The sequence below is a fragment of the Leptonychotes weddellii genome, chromosome 2, assembly GCF_054177405.1.
Source record: "Leptonychotes weddellii isolate Sample4059 chromosome 2, ASM5417740v2, whole genome shotgun sequence".
Classification (NCBI taxonomy): Eukaryota; Metazoa; Chordata; class Mammalia; order Carnivora; family Phocidae; genus Leptonychotes; species Leptonychotes weddellii.
Genome location: NC_138370.1, coordinates 61991110 through 62011918, shown reverse-complemented (window position 1 = coordinate 62011918; position 20809 = coordinate 61991110). Strand labels below are relative to the sequence as shown.

Here is a 20809-nt window from a genome sequence, read left to right as displayed (position 1 = left end):
CTATCATATACCTTTATCTATGGAGATGATTACACCAAAATTATTTTTCTACTTTCATTAAAAAAAAAAAATTTAGGTTAGGGGCGCCTGGCTGGCTCAGTCGGTAGAGCATGCAACTCTTGATCTCGGGGTCCTGAGCTCAAGCCCCACGCTGGGCATGGAGCCTACTTAAAAAACAAAACAAAAACAAACAAACAAAAAATCTAGGTTGTAACAGTAAATGCTTCCATGTCAAATGACACTTCATGTCATTTACCAAAAGGTGAGTATAGCTACATTCCTTAAGATAAAGAGTTATAGTCTCTTTATACTATCTCAGTAACTATCTTTTTTTCCTAACAAAAAATAGGAAGACTCTATAACTCAGGAAATAAACTTCACAAATAGAACATGTCTCCATCCTACTGCCATTTAAGCATATAACTCATCTAAACAAAGTGTTATAAAGTCTTACACACAGATAGCTGTCACATGATTCCAATCATCACATTCCTTCTTTGAGGATTGCTGTTTGCTTCTCTAACACATGCTCATCCTATGAGAACTTACCTTCAAATAATTAAAGAAGCTTACTGATTCAGATTTTGTAAGGTAGTTTTTCAATCATTACTTATCCCTCTCTATTTCAGAGCCAAAGCCATTGCAAAACTCACTGTGTCTTCTTCATAAGAAATGTGAGCTTCGTGAAGAAAAATAGCCTGTCTCCTCTGAATGTATTCAGCAATGATCATTTATGTCTTTGAAAAATATCTCAACTGAAACAGCCAGGACCATTGTTTAAGAGTCACGATACCTATATTACTGAGGCACGATTCTAATTTTATCCACCCTCTTTGACGATCTGAAATAGACCTTCCTTAGCCATGTTGGAAAACATTTTAAGTATTGTTGAAACAGGTCCTTGGAGACCCCAGCTCTCACAGAAATCAGCAGCTGGGTCTGGACTATCTCTCTGTCAGCTGGGCTTTTAGGTGGTGGTCATGCATGCCTCAGAATGGAACCATATGTACAGGATTTAATAAATATTTTGATGAAATTTTCCAACAGTATGTAGCCGGCCTATAATCATGACTTCCAAATCCTACACATTCAGTCCCATTCCAAACAATGTTCTTAACGAACAGTTGGGCCAAATGGTATACATCTGAGATGTTTTTTCTAAGATTGACGCAAAATGACTTTATTTTTTAGAGAATGAGATGGTAGTCCATCTCTTCAATATCTCCTGAAAATCAGGTTGAGGGGTGTTCATTTCCAATTTCACAAGAATGACACTTTATGCATGTAACCTTCCATCAAACTGAATCAAAAGTTTTAGTAGATGTTATCTTGTAACATGGTGACAGCAAGACAAGTGAAGTGACAGTGAGTGACATTTCTACAGAGTGGACAGTGAATAAATGCTTCTGCAAAAAATAAAATGTTACAGCTGATATGAGAATCAAAGGTCTTAATGCCCAAATCAATCCAACCTTTTAAATGCAGTACTTCCAACTATTTACAAATGAATATTTGTACGATCTTAAAGATAAGTTTCCCTTCTAAAGTCTTTGAATAATGCTGATGATTAGTCATGCTCTGCCTTGATGCACTTTGGTACCATCTCCGACCCTGTGAATATCCACAGTGCAAAGCAGTAAAGAAGTTGGCTACTATATATTCATCTTGTGAAATGTGAGCTAGCAACAAAGCATCGTCAATATTAACAAACAGGCCAACTACAGGTGGCTGTCTGAGTACAATCTCTGGGCCTTTCATTTACCTAAGTTAAGCAGTAAATCAAGTCACATTTCTTTAAAACTTATACATCTTGAGAATTGTCATTTTAACAGAGGAAAATGAAGAAGACAAATGTGAGCACGTGATCAGAGACTTTAACTGATAATGACAGACAGTACCTGATGACTCGTCTAGCATAAAGGCCGTGTTGTCATTTCCTGAGAGGATGCTGTATGTCACTCTTCCATTCCTTCCTTCATCTGGATCTTGAGCACTTATGTGGTGCACCAAGGAGCCCACCGAGGCATCCTCTTTGATGTGGGCAATGGGGAAAGACATAAAAGTGGGGCTGTGGTCATTTACATCCAGAATCACGACCTTTGCTGTCAGTGATTGCAATCGCCGGTCTGTCACATTCACAGCCTGATCCAATGCAGTTATTGTCAGGATGACAGCTGGAACCCTCTCTCTGTCAAGGGGCGATGCAGTGACTAATGTGCCAAATGAGGGGTGGATGAGAAACGGACTCATTCCAGGGTGGTGGGATGCAATGAAGTATTGAATTCTACTGTTCAAAAAACTGCCATCCCCGTCTTTGGCATTGAAGACGTGCACCAGAGTCCCTATAGGGACATTCTCTTCTACACTTATCACAATGAGCTCTTCTTGGAAAGATGGGGAATGGTCATTCTGATCCTCCACATCAATACTCAGGAAGACTGTGCTATTCAGGGGAGGGGTTTTGCTATGGTCTTTAGTAACCACCCTGAAAAGGTAATGAGACGTCATTTCATAATCAAGTTCCTTAGAAAGGAACAAGTCCCCTGTTGAGCTGTCGATTTCGAAGTGACCATCCTTGTCATCTGCAGCAATACTAAAATGTAACTTTCCATTATGATGTTGTTGAAGGTGATCGGGTGACTTTATCAAGCTCATTATTTTTGCAGGCTTCAAGTTTTCGGGTAAAACTAAGTGTCTAATATTCTGAGAAATGATAGCTCTCCCTTTAGATAATGGTATCACCTGAAACAAGAATGAAAAAGAGCTTTTAATTCGGGGTCCTTCTTAACAGTTGAATCACTAGATGTGATGATATTACTTTGGAAGCTAATTCCTTCCATTTGTATGATACACATATGTTAATTAGTGAGAAAATGTCTTTTTCTATTATATAATTCCAGTATGTCTCTGAAGATTGAAAATTGTATAACATCTAGGAGATAAGAAAGTACAGAATTTTCCATTTCCCTGTTTGTTCTAATGCGTGAAATGAGATTTGGTGAGACCATGCTATAGTTAAACTGAATTGTAGCTTTGTGATTCTTCAATGAGAATGTGGGATAGATAGTTCTCCAAATTACTCTAAATCCTAGAGACCAATATATCCATAATGACAACATCTGTTCACATTTATGTATCATGTGTCTTTGTTTATCTGAAACCAGAGACTTGGAAATAATACGATACAGAATTTTCTCCTAACCCACATATCCTCAATCAATAAAGAATATAATTTGGAAACAGAATTCTTAGGGATATCTATTCTTGATTATTATACATATCTGTATTAATATTAGTGATTGTCATGTGTATGAACAAAGAAATCTAGCTATGCACAATCATCTCATTTTTGACTGGTGAGTGTGAATTTTTCCCACAATGAAGACTTCCCACAAGTTGTTTGCTCATTATGATTAAAGCAAAGCTTTAAAATGTGGTTCTCAAGTGACTTTTCTAAATTTAAAAATAATTACAAAGAACTATGTGATATATTATTGACCCTTGTTTACATACAAGTTTGTCCCGCAAATTTACCAGGTCCTTGCAATTAGGAACAAGTAAAAGACAAGACACTTTTTTGTTCTTTGTAAGCAAAGCAACATAAATGCCTATGTAGTGATAAAGGTAAATATCTTATCAGGAACTGTACAAAGTTAAAATTAAAAGTTACTTGGGTCTAATCATTTCTCAAGTGATAATAAAAAGACACACATAAATCTGCAATGCTCTCTAAAAATAGCATTCATGAATTTAAGGTATCTTCGCTGTACACATTTCCATAAAAATCTAACAAAAACCTTCTGAACATCTTTTCACACTTTATGTTGACGATGGAACATTACCTGGATATTTTTTAACTCAATCAGCCAACATATAGTACATCACTAGTTTCAGATGTAGGATTCAGTTATTAGTTGCATAAAACACCCAGTGCTCATTACATCACGTGCCCTCCTTAATGCCCATCACCCAGTTATCCCATCCCCCCACTCACTCCCCTCCAACAACCCTCAGTTTGTTTCCTATAGTTAAGAGTCTCTCATGGTTTGTCTACCTCTATGATTTTTTCCCATTCAGTTTTCCCTCCCTTCCCCTATGATCCTCTGCACTGTTTCTTAAATTCCACATAGGAATGAAACCATATGACAATTGTCTTTCTCTGACTGACTTATTTTGCTCATCATAATACCTTCCAGGTCCATCCACTTTGATGTAAATGGTAAGATTTCATCCTTTTTGATGGCTGAGTAATATTCCTGTGTGTGTGTGTGTGTGTGTGTGTGTGTGTGTGTGTGTTACATCTTCTTCTTCTTTTTTTTTTTTTTTATTTATTCATGAGAGACAGAGAGAGAGAGAGGCAGAGGGAGAAGCAGGCTCCCAAGGAGCAGAGAGCCTGATGCGGGACTCGATCCCAGGACCCTGGGATCATGACCTGAGCTGAAGGCAGACGCTTAACCATCTGAGCCACCCAGGCGCCCTGTGTTACATCTTCTTTATCCATTCATCTGTTGATGGATATCTAGGCTCTTTCCATAGTTTGGCTATTGTGGACATTGCTGCTATAAACATTGGGGTACACGTGCCCTTTTGGATCACTACATTTGTATCTTTGGGGTAAATACCTAGTAGTGCAATTGCTGGGTCACAGGGTAGCTCTATTTTCAACTTTTTGAGGAACCTCCATACTGTTTTCCAGAGTGGCTGCACCAGTTTGCATTCTCACCAACAATGTAAGAGGGTTCCCCTTTCTCCTCATCCTCGCCAACATTTGTTGTTTCCTGTCTTGTTAATTTTAGCTATTCTGACAGGTGTGAGGTGGTATCTCACTGTGGTTTTGATTTGTATTTCCTTGATGCCAAGTGATGTTGAGCATTTTTTCAAAATATTACCTGGATATTAATGACTGCTTGGCCTTGAAGAGTGGGCACTCCCTGGTCACTGGCAATTACGGTCATCCTGTAGGAAGGTCTATGGTTATATGAAAGGACTGTGGTTGTTCTTATTTCACCACTGTTGGCATCAATCTTGAAGTGATCAGAACTGTCTTCTATACACACACACAGAAATTAAGAAATCGATGTTAACTGACAATGCAGAAAACAGAGAATTAATGAATCTACATACATCTGTGATAATTTGGAAGATTTGTTTATTTTAAGCTTTGCGAGTGTATGAACATAAAATAATACTAAAATATAGACAGGAAACATAACCAATTTTTAAATGTTTTATTATGGAAATTTTCAAACATATGTAAAAGTAGACAGAATGATATACTGAGCTCTGCACAAAGATGACTTTGACCTTATATGGAGACAGCACTGAGATGACTCTGCCTGTCGTCTAGCTTCAATAATTATCAACTCATGACCAATCTTTCTTCCCTAGTCATATATTCCCCTTTACCATCCTCTTTGGAAGCAAATCCCAGAAATCCTATCATTTCTTCTGGATATATTTCTTTTTTTTTTTTTTTTAAAGATTTTATTTATTTATTTGAGACAGAGAGAATGAGAGACAGAGAGCATGAGAGGGAGGAGGGTCAGAGGGAGAAGCAGACTCCCTGCCGAGCAAGGAGCCTGATGCGGGACTCGAGTCCGGGACTCCAGGATCATGACCTGAGCCGAAGGCAGTCGCTTAACCAACTGAGCCACCCAGGCGCCCTCTTCTGGATATATTTCAACATGCATCTCTACTTACTGATAACCCAAGGGAATAGTTCATTATAGGAAAGTCAGGATAAATACTTGATGCTAAGCTTTTATTTAACAATGTTCAAAATAATGGATTGATTCACTAACATCCTCCTCCTGGGTTCCAACTATGATAATTACAGTTTTGCTTAGCCTCTGTTTTAAGAACCATTAAGCATGAATTTAAACACATTAGCAGGGTTTCAATCTATTGCCATTATTATTCTTATCTATGCTCAAATTTTCCCATCTTTGAACATTGGGATTCTTTTGAAGTTGATTCCTGAACTTTTCTAATATGATCCTAGTAGTCTTTAGTAACCTCCTTGTATCTGGTATGACAAAATGGCACAGACTCATCTTGTAAAGATTTCCTGTCCAAGACCTGGAGTCAGCCGTTTCGTCAAGGATTCCTGGTTCCTTTTGGAGGAACATGGTATTGGGAGGCTATATTCTGAACGTGAGGGGGTGCTTATTGCTTCCAGGCCAGTCATTGTTTCTAGGCCTTTTTCAGTGGACAGAGAGTACACACATGCACAAACTAAAATCTGTCACAAGTTCATACTGGTACTTCTAATTAAATTGATTATATAGGTTTTTTTGGTTAAATAACAGATTTATATTGTTTAGTAGAATCTAAACATTTCAAACAATCCAAAAAACTCTTGACAAAGCCTGAGCTAGGGGCTCTCTTTCATTCTTTTGTTCCATTTTGATGAGTCATTATCACAGAACAGGTATTTTACCAGTCATAGGAGATACAAAGACAAATAAAAAAGAACTCCTGCCCTTAAGAAAGTTAGAGGGTAGAGCAGGAAATTATGTAACATCTACTAGTTGTGATTTCTATGCCTTGATCAATTTATTCATTTTTACATGAATACTGTATGAAATTTTCATAAATGTTTTACATGTGTTCATTTGCATTACACCTATTTATTTATATTTCTTTTTTATCCTTTTTTTTTTTTTTTAAGAGAAAGAACATGAGTGGTTGGGGGGAGGGACAGAGAGAGGGGAGAGAGAATCCCAAACAGACTCCATGCTCAGCATGGAGCCTGAAGTGGGGCTCCATCTCACAACCCTGAGATCACGACCTGAGCCAAAATTAAGAGTCTGAAGTTTAAGTGACTGAGCCAACCAGGCACCCTACATTATATTTATTTTTATCTTGCTATTTCTCCTTGTATTTTGTAGTTGTCTCTATTTAGCAATTGGATGAAGTAGAAGCAAAGGTATGAATACCAGAATATATACCATTATATTTTTTATATTGTTACACCCAAGTATTATTTTAGAAGCTAATTTTTAAAAAATCAGTATTTCAAATATTTGGAAATATATGATGAACCCCCATGTAAACATTTCCAAACTAGTCAATTCCCACAATTTCTTCAAAAGTCTTAAACAAATAACATAGTATTGCTACAGCAGAGGATTTGGGTATACCTCCAAATCTCATTTCCCTCCTTCTTCCCAGGAACTAGCTTCTTTTCTCAAGTGGTGGTTTATCTTTCTCGTCCATATATTCGTGAGTAGTAGATAGCCTGGTTTCAGTTCTTTCTAGATAATGGTATTATAGCAGGATTATAGCTTAATATATTAATTTCTGTGTGTTTGTGTGTGTATGTATGTGTGCAGCAGGCTCACTGAATATGTTGATCTTGAACTTTCCCAAGCATGAACATGATATGCCTTTTCATTTCATTCTTCTTTAAGGTCGTTCGTTAATAATTTGTAATTTCCTACATAAAGGTTTTGAATGTCTTTTATTGGAATTTTCCTCCCTATGCTCCTGATTTGGGGGGTTTTCAAATATAAAATGTGGGGGGGCTGTCTTTAAGAAAAATAGGACAATATTACAAATATCAATTGTCCACTGCCCCTTACTCCCATCCCAGAGGAGCCCTTCAAGTGAAGGAACCTGAAACTTAAACTTCATTACTTCACAGTATATCTGCCCCAATACCCTATGGATTTCCCTGTTACGATGAGCAAGATCTTTGAAAATCTGCTTAGTTTTTAAAATGCTGGTGATTCTTTGGGGGGCGCCTGGGTGGCTCAGTCAGTTGAGTGACAGACTCTTGGTTTCTACTCAGGTCATGATCTCTGAGTCCTGAGATCCAGCCCTCTGTTGGTTTGGCACTCAGCACGGTGTCTGCTTGAGATTCTCTCTCTCCCTCTCCTTTCTTTCTGTCTCTCCCACCCCCTGCTCTCTCTCTCTAAAATAAATAAATAAATCTTTAAAAAAATAAATAAAATGCTAGTAATTTTTAAAAAGATCTTTATCTCTTTCTTTCTTTCGAGAAAGAGATAACATTATTAGCAAGAAATAACATTATGTCACATTTTGTGACAAACATGACAAGCAACAAATATATTTAAAAATATTGTAAAACGCAGTGCCAACTAAAGCTAATCACGAAAACAAATCTGAGGCCTGTGCATTCTAAAAGAAAACTATAAACATGAGCCTTTCCTAATGAAGTTCCAACATACACACATAATATATGTACTGTGACATTTTCCAAGTATGATTTACTTTGACCTTAAGAATATTTAGTCTTCATAGAGATTCATAGATGTTTGCATTCATAATCATATTTCTTTATACTTAATACCAATTTTGATTCACTACTACTTTACTTCCAGTAAAAGTTGATTTGCATTTCAGATTATTGAAAATTATCCATTTAAGGTGGATGGTTGGTTGGTTTCTATTTAGGACACAGAAAAACTACTATGATTTTACCTTAAAGTTTTAAGTTAATTTTTTAAATGAAGGTGACTCTAGATAATCACAAATGTATTTTGTTTGTACCTGGTGTTATTTTCAACATTACCCATTTTCCCAGAAGAAGGTAGATAGTTGGTAGACAAAAGAGGAAATCCTAAAAGCTCCTAATCCTTTATAAGGGTGACTTTTACCTGAAGATACTGAATATACAACTTCTGCATTGTTTCCTTCGTCAAAATCTTTTGCAAACACAGTTGTAACCAACATATTTACTGGTTGACCTTCCAGAACCTGTCATTAAAACAAATGGCTTAAAAATTAGTCATTGAAAGTTTAGAGAGAAATATGAACCTTTAAGTGAAAGAACACATTGCTACTAAGCATTTTTTAAACTATGTTAAAATCCACCTATAACTCAAATGTCTACCATATAAAAGTTATATAAATGCAAATCCATGAAAAGAAACAATACTACATATTTGAACAAACTAGTTCAATTTGAACAAATCATCTGCAGCATTTGAACTAATTTTGAAAAAAAATCAAATTGACTAAATAATCATAGATTTTGGATACGTTTTAAGAATTCTAGCATCTTCTCATTATTTAAAAGGTCCAAAATATCCTAAAGATAAATATAAACCTTTATTTCAGGAAACACACCTGCTAGAGGTAACATACCTCAGTAGTTAACAGGAACTTTCATGGAATATTGAAATGTACATGGGGAGTTGAACTCCAAGTGTGGAGTCCTGCTACCCTGCCCTGGGATGTTTTAATGATATAATTAAAATAAAAATGATACTATAATAATGCTTTGTTTTGGTAGGACTTTCTTTAAATACAGCTTTGGAAGATGAGTTTAAAGTTATGAACTGTCTCAGTATCCTTTTTTAATTGTTCAATATGCATATCTGAACACAATTTGAATGTCCAATTCAGTTGGTTTGGAGCAACAGCTTCCAAACTTTTTGTTCATGGAACCCATTCATTAAAAAAGTATATCTCCAAGATACATTTATTATGTCCATTAACAAATATTCTAATTTATTATGTATATTATAAAACATACAAAACATGGAAATGAAAAAGATGAAATCATATAAATATAATTAGAAATTTCTGCAGGTGCTACCAAAGATCAAATTTTATGGTCTCTGGCTGCACGTCTTTCTACTTTAGAGCTACAGATTGTTCCCCTATATTTAACTAACCAGCTTGGAGATGTGCACCAGTTGCGCATAAGGAGATCTGAACCGAGAGATGCATGCAAATTACTGGGAAAACAATCCACATCTGAGCATTACTGAGAGTGGGGCACCATTACATTTGTATACAACAGGCAAAACTACATTGTCATAAAACTAGATATGTGATCCCAAATTGAACATATAACCATTTTATTTTATATTTTAATTTGTGGAGTCTTTTTTTTGTTTGTTTTTTTGACATGTTCACAATTTTTAGATCTGGAAACATACATTGCCACATTGAGACTGATTTGATAAATTCACACTTTCTACCACAAGATGGTGCTCAAAACAAACGACTAAGACTATTACAAAATCATTGCAAGGCAATTTCACTCCACAAACCTTGATGTGCAATTCCTCTCCAGGGAGACACTGTGGGAAATATGGCCTGTTATCATTGATGTCAGTCACTGACACATAAACCACCATGGTGGCGTTCCGTGGCGGGGAGCCATGATCAGTCACTAGGATTGTCACCTGATGGTGCACCTGAAGCTCGTGATCCAGTGCCACCCAACTGATAAATTCACCTAAGGAACACAGAGGAGAACAAAAGAGGCTATCACTGTACTAGAATGACCCCATCCAAGCTAATTCATGGAAAGGAAAACCAGACATAAAACTCAGAGTAAATGCACCATTTCTAAAATGATGTACATTAGTAGTTTGGCTCTACTGTTAAATTTTCTGAAGTTTCTCCCGAAAATGCCATTTCCAATTTGTCATTCTTTGTATTTCAAACTATCTGCCATCCACCATCTGAACTAAAAAAATGAATTCATAAAAATATATGATAAAGTACTTTGTGGGAATTTGGTAATAATTTAGAAGATTTAAAATTATAGCATATCCTTCTTCATACTGCCCCATAGAATAATGGAAAGCACCTCAGCTCTGATATTACAAGTTCAGGGTTTGGGTCCCAGTTTCTCCACCTCAGACATGGAAGGACCTCTCCCTAGCCTACCTCCTAGGGCTACCAGAAACAAATACAATCATAAATTTAAAAGTATTTTGTAAGCCATAAATTATTACAAATGTGACAGTTGTTATCGTTACTTCAAAATAATGCCAAAATACTTTCCTGAAAATCAAATACATTCTGTAGGCAATGATTTAGCTTTTATGTAAATAGTTCTTTATTGTTATGTCACAAAACATATGTGTAGCAATGGATAGTGACTTCCCAAATAACTGAATGCTTTGCAAGCCTTATTTTCCATGTTCTTCCTCAGAAGTGTTTTCTAGCAACTTCCATCATGGTTCAGCCATGGAGACTCAGGCCATGGACCCTTGGAGGCCACATGCCCTCTCCAGGCAGCCCAGCTCCTGCTGCAGAGCTCCACCAGCTATTACTTTCCTCACTATTTATGGAGATATCTATTTGTGAGAAAGTCAATATGAAGCAACTTCCAGCTAACATTACCATTTCTAAGATTGGTTTTACCCTCCTCATCCAAATGAAATGACAGTGTGTAGAACAAAACAAAGAGTGAAATCAGGAACAGAAAGGAAAATTCACGTTTGGGTAAGTTGTGGAATTGTCAAGCTGAAATGCAGTGTTTACTATATCCATCCACTATGTAAACTACATTTATATAAATGCTTACGAGAAGTGTGATTTTTAACAAAAATCACATACCCAACAACTGCATTTTTAAAGCCCCAAACTGTAATTCTCCTCTGAAAACCCTAAATCCTGAATGGCAAACAGATTTTTATCTGATGAACCAACTCTGATAGGCAAGCAGCAGTTAGGAAGTCAGTGGGGAAAAGACTGGGAAGCTCAGCCTGGAACTGGGCACGGGAGATGCCACTGCAGCCTTCCATGGGAGCTAGTCCCAGTCACCATGCAGACGGCTCAGAGCACCAGGATGTGGAGATGTGGAAGACGGGCATGCCTGCCATGCTCTGAAGGGTGCTCTCGACCCCTGTGTGGCCACACTGTACCCAGCCCCGGGGAATGGGAATCGTTTGCAAGAAGGTCGTCTTGCAAGCCCCTTCATAGACTTAAACTCTTTCCCCCTCCGAGCAGAATGCAGAGCATGTCAGGCATTATCTCCTCTATTCATGGTGAGGAAACTGAGCTCTGAGGTTAAGCTACTTGCTTCCAGCATACAACAATTCTAGGAAAGGACACCTGGTCTTCTGAAGCTGGGCACTGGACTAATTGTAGGAGAGCTAAAACCATAGGGGGAACCAACTGTATACTTTATTATTTTTTTTAAGTCCCAAGTGGAAATAGAAGACCTACAAAACTACCTAGCATCTGGAAGGCACGAGCAAGCAATCACCCTGTCCTGCTGTGCAGTTTGTGCCCTGCAGAGGGCGTCCCAGCTTGGAAGTGAATGTGAGCTGAACTCCACTTTGCAGTGGCAAAGTCATGTGCCCTGGTGTAAAGCTCCATCTGCTGGAGGAAGGGGCACCTGTTCCTAATTCACACAACAGGCCTTTCATGAGAGTAAAAGCTTGAGGTTCATCAGAACTGAATTCAAATTCTGTCCCACTATGGGGCAGGGGGCCAATTACAAAGGCTACAACATAAATGGTGCCTCCTGGAGTTGTACGGGTGGTGGCCTTCTCTTCCTTCCAGCTCCACAACCTGGGACATGTTCTTTGAGCTCTGAGTCTCAGTTTCTTCAGCTATATGGTTGCCGTATGAACATATTTCATTTGTAGGTGTAGAATTAAATAAGTTCCTTGTAAATTTCTGCAATATAAATTTTAAAATGTAATAGCATTTTAATATTTAACTTTATAATGAAGACTTGGAAAAAAAGAACTCAGCGGAAATATTTGCCCTTTTCACCATGGTTCCCTTATCAGAATGAGAATGGGGAAATATATCAATAGAGTGATTTTGCAATCTTACCTAATGGATCTTTTTCTAGCTTTACATCAATGACATTTATAGTTTATAAAATATTATTTGGCTTTTAAAAAAAATCTACAAGTGAAAAAGAACAGTTGGGGGGAAAATTAGACTTTGCACAGGGATTTATTCAGTCCAATTCTGACTGTAGCTCTAATTCAGTATAAGAACCATACACTGGCAATATGTGGATATGAGGCAAGAGGAGTATGAAGCATTACAGGTAAAATTCTACTCAATTTTGACTTCATTTTAAAATCACAATTCTCTAATTGAATAAGGTATCTCCTAGAAACTAATTTTAACTACATGTTTGTAATGTTATCACTAAGAGACTTGAGTCTTGTGCATTTCGATTTTAAAGGAGTAAGTGGAAGCTACAAAATGCTACCTGTATTAGGATTCATCTTGAAGAATTTTCCATCAGACAAAAGGAAATATGACAGCTGTCCATTCTTTCCCGAGTCTCTGTCAATTGCTGTAATTTTGCCTATTACCCCTTGTGGAACAGGGCTCTCCTCGACTTTCAAAAACAACACATCATGCAAGAAGGTAGGGGAATTGTCATTCTCATCCAGGACATGAACAATTACCGAAGTGCTCACATTTTGCGACAATCTGTCCTCCGGGATCCAGGCAAACACTCTAAAATTATATGTCTGTGTGGACTCATAGTCAAGCTGTCGCCGCAAATAAATCCAGCCTGTGTCAGGGCGGACGCCAAACACAGCGGAGTCTGTGCTGGGCTCCAGCGAGTACAGGAGCTGCGAGGTTGTGCGCTGTGGGCCAAGTGGGTAAGCCTGTATTTGCAGGATTGGGGTCATCAGCGAGAGAGACTCGCTAACTTCCACTTGATAGACCAAGTTTTCAAAAGTCAAGGATGGGTTTTGCTCTTGTTCCTCAATCACAACTGTCAGCACTAACAGGGATGCCCGAGGAGGAACGCCCAGATCCTGGGCCAGGAGAGTGAGCGTGCACTTCCGGGGCACGTGACTTCCCAGACTCTCATTGAGGTACACCGCACCAAGCCCTGAGTCGATGGCAAAGATGCTTGGATCCTGGCTTGCGATCGCATATCTGATGAATCCATTCTGCCCACTGTCTTTGTCTTGTGCACGGGCGAGGTACAAGGCTGTGCCAGGCAACGTGGTTTGAGCTATTTTCACCTCATCAGAGGCTTTGGGAAATACCGGACGGTTGTCATTGACATCAATTACAGTTATGTTGACCTCTGTAATGCTGTAGGACGGAGAGCTGCCAAGCTGAGCCTGCACTGTGAGCACAACCACCGGCTGTGTTTCATGATCCAGAGGCTTCTGAGTTCGAATGACGCCCAGCCATGGGTGAATAGAGAACTTTCTGTCCAGATCACCAGAGGAAATTCTATAAAAAATTGGCTCTGAAGAATCTAAAAAAAGAGTTGGGGGGGATAAAAAAAAAAAAGAAAGAAAAAGCAATCACCAGATGCACCTACTGGAAAGCACCTATTGGAAACGCTGAAAACTTAAAGCATTAATATACGTATGTGTATTGCTGTAATTTTGCCTATTACCCCTTGTGGAACAGGGCTCTCCTCGACTTTCAAAAACAACACATCATGCAAGAAGGTAGGGGAATTGTCATTCTCATCCAGGACATGAACAATTACCGCAGTGCTCACATTTATGTCCTCCGGGATCCAGGCAAACACTCTAAAAGTATATGTCTGCATATATATTCCATGGATATATACCACATCCATGGAAAACACAATGCAATGTATTACATCTTTCTCAGCTCTCCAGAATCTACTGAAAAGTGAATGAACACCATGGTTAAGATGTATTTGCGGACAAAGGTAATGCCCAATGGACAAGAAGCAAGCCACAGGTTTCACTATCTTCCTTTCAATCATTCTGCATTAAGTAAAAGGGAAAGATATTCAGAAAATAACTTGGATGCCTGTTTCACATATTTGGGGAAGCCAAGTTAAGGTTATATTGATGCTTCTCTATGATATCTACCTGTGAATGGCAAATAACCCCCACAAAGGTTAAGGGAAGGGAAAGAGGACAGAGAAGAAGTGGACTGTGAGCAGAGCAAGATCTTTGGACAAATAATTCACTTCTAGGAATCTACTCTGCAGAGAAACCTTTATAAATCATATATGGATATTTGCTTGAGTATTATTTGGACTAGCATAAAATGGCTATAAATCATTCAAATTAATAGCAAAAGGGAAATTTTTCAAGAAAACATGTTTATATCTAAGTCAAAATACTATGCAACCTTTGTTTAAATGAGACAGAATGATGTCCAGTTACTTGGAAAACTGTCCTCAACATATAAAGTGGAGGTAAAGGGTAGTTGTAAAACAACAAATACAGCAGGATGTATTTTCATTAAAAAAAAAAAAATAAGTGTGGGGCGCCTGGGTGGTTCAGTCCGTTAAGCGTCTGCCTTCAGCTCAGGTCATGATTCCAGGGTCCTGGGATTGAGCCCCACATTGGGCTCCCTGCTTGGCGGGGAGTCTGCTTCTCCCTCTCCCTCTGCCCCAGCCCCTGCTCATTCTCTCTCTCTCTGTCTCAAATAGATAAATAAAATCTTAAAAAAAAAAAGACTTTCACAAAATTTTAAAGTGTGTGTGTGTGCACATGTGTGTGTTTGGAGGAGTGGGTTATAGATGTATACTTTCTACATTATAATCCTTCTGTATTGTTTCAAACTTTTAAAAGTATCTATTACTTTTTTGATTAGGAAAAATCATAGGATAGAAATGATGCTGAAAGAACAAAGAGTAAGCCACAGATTGTGTGGTCTCCATTCTTCTTGCATGGAGAAAGGAAAAGATTTATTCAAGATGACACAGCCTAAGAAAACACCGAAAATATTCCAGTAGTGGATTTTAACAAGGCATAAGAAGCAAGTACTTACTCGAGGACTCTTTTGCTTTCACTGTTCCCACAGGACTGTCTTCAGGTACATCTTCATAAACTGAGAAAGTATACTTAGGCCTTTCAAATTCAGCAGGTGCCAGTGTTGTCTGAAGAATGTGTATAGTGATGTCAGCATTAACGACAGATGTGAGCCCGCCACCATCTCGAGCACAGACCATCAACAAAAGGGTAGTAGATTCCAAATGACTAAGAGTTGACGTTAAGTAAATAATTCCTGGGCAGGAGAGAGAAAGAATTGAAAAACAGAGAACATGCAATAAATACTGATGAGCAACAGTGACACTGGATCTGCTCACTCTACTGTGATGGTTAACTTTAGGTCAACTTGACTGGGCCAAGTTGACCCAAACATCTGGTCAAATATTATGTTGCATGTTACTGTGATGGCGTTTTGGATGAGATTAATATTTAAACGGGTAGACTAATTCAAGCAGATTGTCCTCCCTCAGGTGGATGGGCCTCACTAAACCAGTTGAAGGCCTAAGTACAACAGAAAGACTGATACTTCCCTGAGTCATGGCAATTCCTCATGCCTGATTGCCTCTGAAATGAGATATTAGTTTTTTCCTGCTTTCAGAATTATACTGAAACATCAGATCTTCCTAAGGCCTGAGACTACAAGCATCAGACTGGAACTACACCATCGGTTCTCCTGGGTCTCTCATTGACCAACTCACTTGCAGATTTTGGGACTTGTTTGCCTCCATAATCACATGAGCTAATTCCTTATAATAAATCTCTCTATATCTATATCTATCTATCTATCTATCTATCTATCTATCTATCTTCCTATTATCTCTCTCTCTCTCCTATTGGTTCCATTACTGGAGAACCCTGACTAATACACCTACTTTCCAATCCAAGAATTTGAGCATATTTGCAAAATGATGGTCCAAATTCAGTCAGGTAAGCAATATTTTCCCAGAGCTTAAACATTAGGCATCTAGGAAGTATATCAGTTCAGCAGTAAACATAAATTGTGTTGCCTTTGTTAGAGCTTAACAACAATATAACCAGCCCAGGATGATGGGATGGCAGAGTATACACCATAATCCAAAGTAATCTCAGCTAAAGGAGGATTGTAGGGTGATCACAATCTGCCCAGGTATCAGGATCCTAAATCTACAGAATGAAACTAAAACTTCATCTTCTGAGGTATTTGACACCTGACCTGAACTAGATGGTGTAGGGCAGCTCTCTTTTTCAACTGGCTCTATGTTTGTGGTGAGAAGGTATAATGTCGATGGCTGTGGGTAAGAAAACTTGAATAAATGTTAAAACCATGGTAGGGGCGGGGTGCCTGGGTGGCCCAGTCGGTTAAGCATCTGACTTCAGTTCAAGTCATGATCAATATCAGGGTCCTGGTATTGAGCCCCGTGTCCATCAGACTCCCTGCTCAGCGGGGAGTCTGCTTCTCCCTCTTCCTCTGCCCCTCCCCCCCCCACCGCTCATCATGCTCTCTTTGTCTCTCTTTAACAAATAAAAAATCTTTTTAAAAAAAGTGTTAAAACCATGGGGACAAGAGTGAGAAGTTAGGCTTGTGTACATAGTGTGGGTGAGAGGAGAAGGTGTGAATGGTTAAGTTGGGGAGGGATCCAGTAATGCTGAGAAAACCAGTTATTTAATATTATTAACACCACCCTTTCATGTGCTTGTTTGAAAACAGATAAAACATAACCAACTTCAGAAATGAACATGTTAGTTTTTTTTAATGAGAAAGAAAAAAACACACAAACTTATCACATGAAGTTACATACAAATAAATGTAGCTGAACTCTGCAGGATCTCTCACAATATAATTGGCTGTAAGCATAAGTTAAATGAAGGAATAGTGCAGTTTTTGCCAGTTTATGAGAAGCTGGCCAAAACATCTGAATTGTCAGCTTTCTAGGCATAAAAAAGATGATATCCATTCAATTTCTTTCTTTTTTTTAAGTCAAATCTGTCCTCTTACAAACTCCAATTCCTTGTTTCTATTTCTATTAGAAATGTAATGAAATAGGGGCACCTGGGTGGCTCAGTCATTAAGCGTCTGCCTTCGGCTCAGGTCACGATCTCAGGGTCCTGGGATCGAGCCCCGCATTGGGCTCCCTGCTTGGCGGGAAGCCTGCTTCTCCCTCTCCCACTCCCCCTGCTTGTGTTCCCTCTCTCACTGTGTCTCTCTGTCAAATAAATAAATAAAATCTTTAAAAAAAAAAAAAAAAGAAATGTAATGAAATATGTTTTACTTCTCTTTGGCATAACAAGTCATCAATAACTGAGGTCAAATATCTTGTCTGACCTGCTCCGGGCAGAGTGTCCCCATTTTCTGTAGCAGTTCCTTATCTAACATGATTTTAAGTCCTTTCACTCATGGTTCATTTCTCCTGAACATGCTCCAAGTTGATTGGTGAACACATGGTTCCAGCTACAATCTAACTATTACAAAAAAGAGTATAAACACTCTATTAGAATACTTATAAAATATTAATGTAACCAAGTATTATTACACCAGCTATCACAGCCATATTAAAATTTGGGTTCATACTGATTTGGTGATCCACCAAAGCATTCGATAATTATCACATAAATTTCCATGTCAGATTGTTCCCACCTGTTATTGATGAGCTTTAAAAATTCTTTATTATTAAAGTCTATGCTTGGTTAAAAAAAGAACTCAAATAATACAAAAGTGTCTCCCTTGAGAAATAAATGAAAAGTCCCTCTCCCCTCCAGTCATCCCCACTCCCCAGGTATGTATTCTTCCAGAGTTGACTCAGTTCCAGTTACAGAGAAATTTTTTTTTTAAAGATTTTATTTATTTATTTGACAGAGAGAGACACAGCGAGAGAGGGAACACAAGCAGGGGGAATGGGAGAGGGAGAAGCAGGCTTCCTGCGGAACAGGGAGCCTGATGTGGGGCTCGATCCCAGGACCCTGGGATCATGACCTGAGCCAAAGGCAGACGCTTAATGACTGAGCCACCCAGGCACTCCTACAGAGAAATTGTTTAAAGGTTTCATTTTCCACTCTTGATGATGACAATGAAAAAATTAATGTCTGCCTCAACTAGACCACAACTTGGTCTTCCTGACTCCAGAGGACTCCTTCTGAACCATTTTTCATACTTGTATTAGAATAGTCTTCCTAAAATCCAAGTCTAGACATGTTGGTGCCTCCCCAGAGTTTCAGGGTGAAGTTCAAATGCCTTCTCTATATTGACCAAGTTGTTGGTAAATGAGCCCTTTCCACCTCCATAGCCCATCTCTGTACAGCCCTTTTTGCTCCAGACACAGTGAACTATTTATAATTTCCAGGATAGACCTTGCTCTTTTCCATTTGGATTGCTGTATCCTCTTCCTAGAACAACTTCTTCATCTTCTCTGACTTCTAGTCACATTTTGAAGCACAGCTCAAGTCTTGCCTGGTGTAGGTGACCTGCATATACCCTCTACTTTGCTTTAGATCCACCTTCTATGATCCCACAGTGGCCTGCATACACATGCTTATCATAAGTATAACATGTATTTTAATTAACAGTTTTGATCTCTTATTCATTCATGTATTCCTTAATTTACTTAATGATGTATAAATAAAATCAAAAGACAACATTTTGAAAATATATAAACAATAATTTAGTATCCTAATAATAAGAGACGTGGCAGAAAGGGTTGAGACATGGTCTGGAACTAAACAGACTCACGAACAGTCTGCAGGAGGGAGGGACAGTGCCAGAAAGGAGAGGGAAGACCCCCACACCAGGAAGCCCTCACGGGAAGGATGAATCCCCATAACATTTGGCTTTGAAAACCAGAGGAGCTGAATTTCATGAGTTCTTATAACCAGTGGAACTTAAAACCCGGAATTTTAAAAATTAGCAGGCTGGGATCTGGGAGAGATGGAAAGGTGAGAGGAAACTGAGTCCCCACCCTTAAAGAGACAGCACAAGAAAAAAATGAATGGTTCAATCCATGTGGTAGATTAATACAATAGAATGTTAATGTGGTATCTAAAAAGAATGAATATACACGTTTTCATCTAGAAAGATTTTACATGCTACATTTTATATGGGAAAAATACAGAATAATTTGTAAAGTATCATCATAAATATTAACACATACTTTATTTGTACCCCCCCCACAAACACACACAGAAAAATATGCATGCTGGAAAACATGGAAGGATCTGAACAATGATCAAGAGAGGTCATCTCCTATGGGTTGAGATTATGGGACAGTTCATTTTCTACCTCTTATATTCCTATTGTTTTAATGAACATATGTGCTATGGACTGAATTGTGTCCCTTAAATATTCATATGTTGAAGTCCTAACCCCCAGTATGCCTGCATCTGGACTAAGTAATTAAGGTTAAATGGGGTCATAGAGGTGGAGCCCTGATCTTATAGGATTAGTGGTCCTCATAAGAGGAGACATCAGAGAGCTCACTCTCTCTCCACCATGTGAAAATAGAGAGGAGGCAACTGTCCACAAGCCGGGAAGAGCTCTCAGCAGGAATCAAATTGGCCAGTATTTTGATCTCAGACTTGAAGCTTCCAGAACTGTGAGAAATAAATGTCTGTTATTAAGCCATCCAGTCTGTGGTGTTTGGTTAGAGCAGCCTGAATGGACTAAGACAATATGTTAACTTTGTAATTAGAAATATATATATATTAAAATATTAAAATATCCAGGAAAAGAAGATATGTTTGTTATAAATATATATATATACATATATATTCTACCTTCTTATATAGGAAATGGATACAATAGTGAAGACTTAGACTGGACATTAAAATGTGTGTCTTGAAAAATAACTGCCCAAAACTCTTCTCTAAACATGGGATTCTTATTATATAAAAAGTTTCAAGGATATGTATCAATGGAAATTTTAGAACCATCAAATGAATATATTTAGGAGACCTGTATTCAATTCAATGAATTGCTGAAGTTAAATCATGCTTTATAGAAATTATATAAAACTGTTTGAACATGTGATTCCCAAGATACAAACAAAAATTATGTTATAAATACTCAAACTACTGGCAAATGTACCACAATAACATACAGTAAATTGTGAAATCTCATAAAATAAATATCTGTACTATGAAAAAGTATCTCTGGTGAGAATCATCTATTTAATGATCCCCACCCCCAGATGAAAGATGAGCAACTGGATGTTATCTCCATCCTCATGCTTTTATCTTGATGAAGTCCCAATAGTTCATTTTTGCTTTTGTTTCTCTTGACTTTAGAGACGTGTCTTGCAAGAAGTTGCTGCGGCTGAGGTCAAAGAGGTTGCCGCCTGAGTTCTCCTCTAGGATTTTGATGGATTCATGCC

The 20809-nt window shown here is 38.2% G+C and overlaps 1 protein-coding gene across 1 annotated transcript in view; it reads right to left on the bottom strand.

Annotated features, from left to right (window-relative positions):
* DCHS2 (dachsous cadherin-related 2) overlaps positions 1-20809 on the bottom strand; it is a 146314-nt gene that overhangs the window by 69882 nt on the left and 55623 nt on the right. Inside the window, 7 exon segments of the mRNA XM_081813108.1 lie at positions 1899-2742; positions 4890-5047; positions 8622-8721; positions 10026-10213; positions 12110-12243; positions 12946-13963; positions 15469-15705. Coding sequence (XP_081669234.1) covers positions 1899-2742; positions 4890-5047; positions 8622-8721; positions 10026-10213; positions 12110-12243; positions 12946-13963; positions 15469-15705 — 2679 coding nt within the window.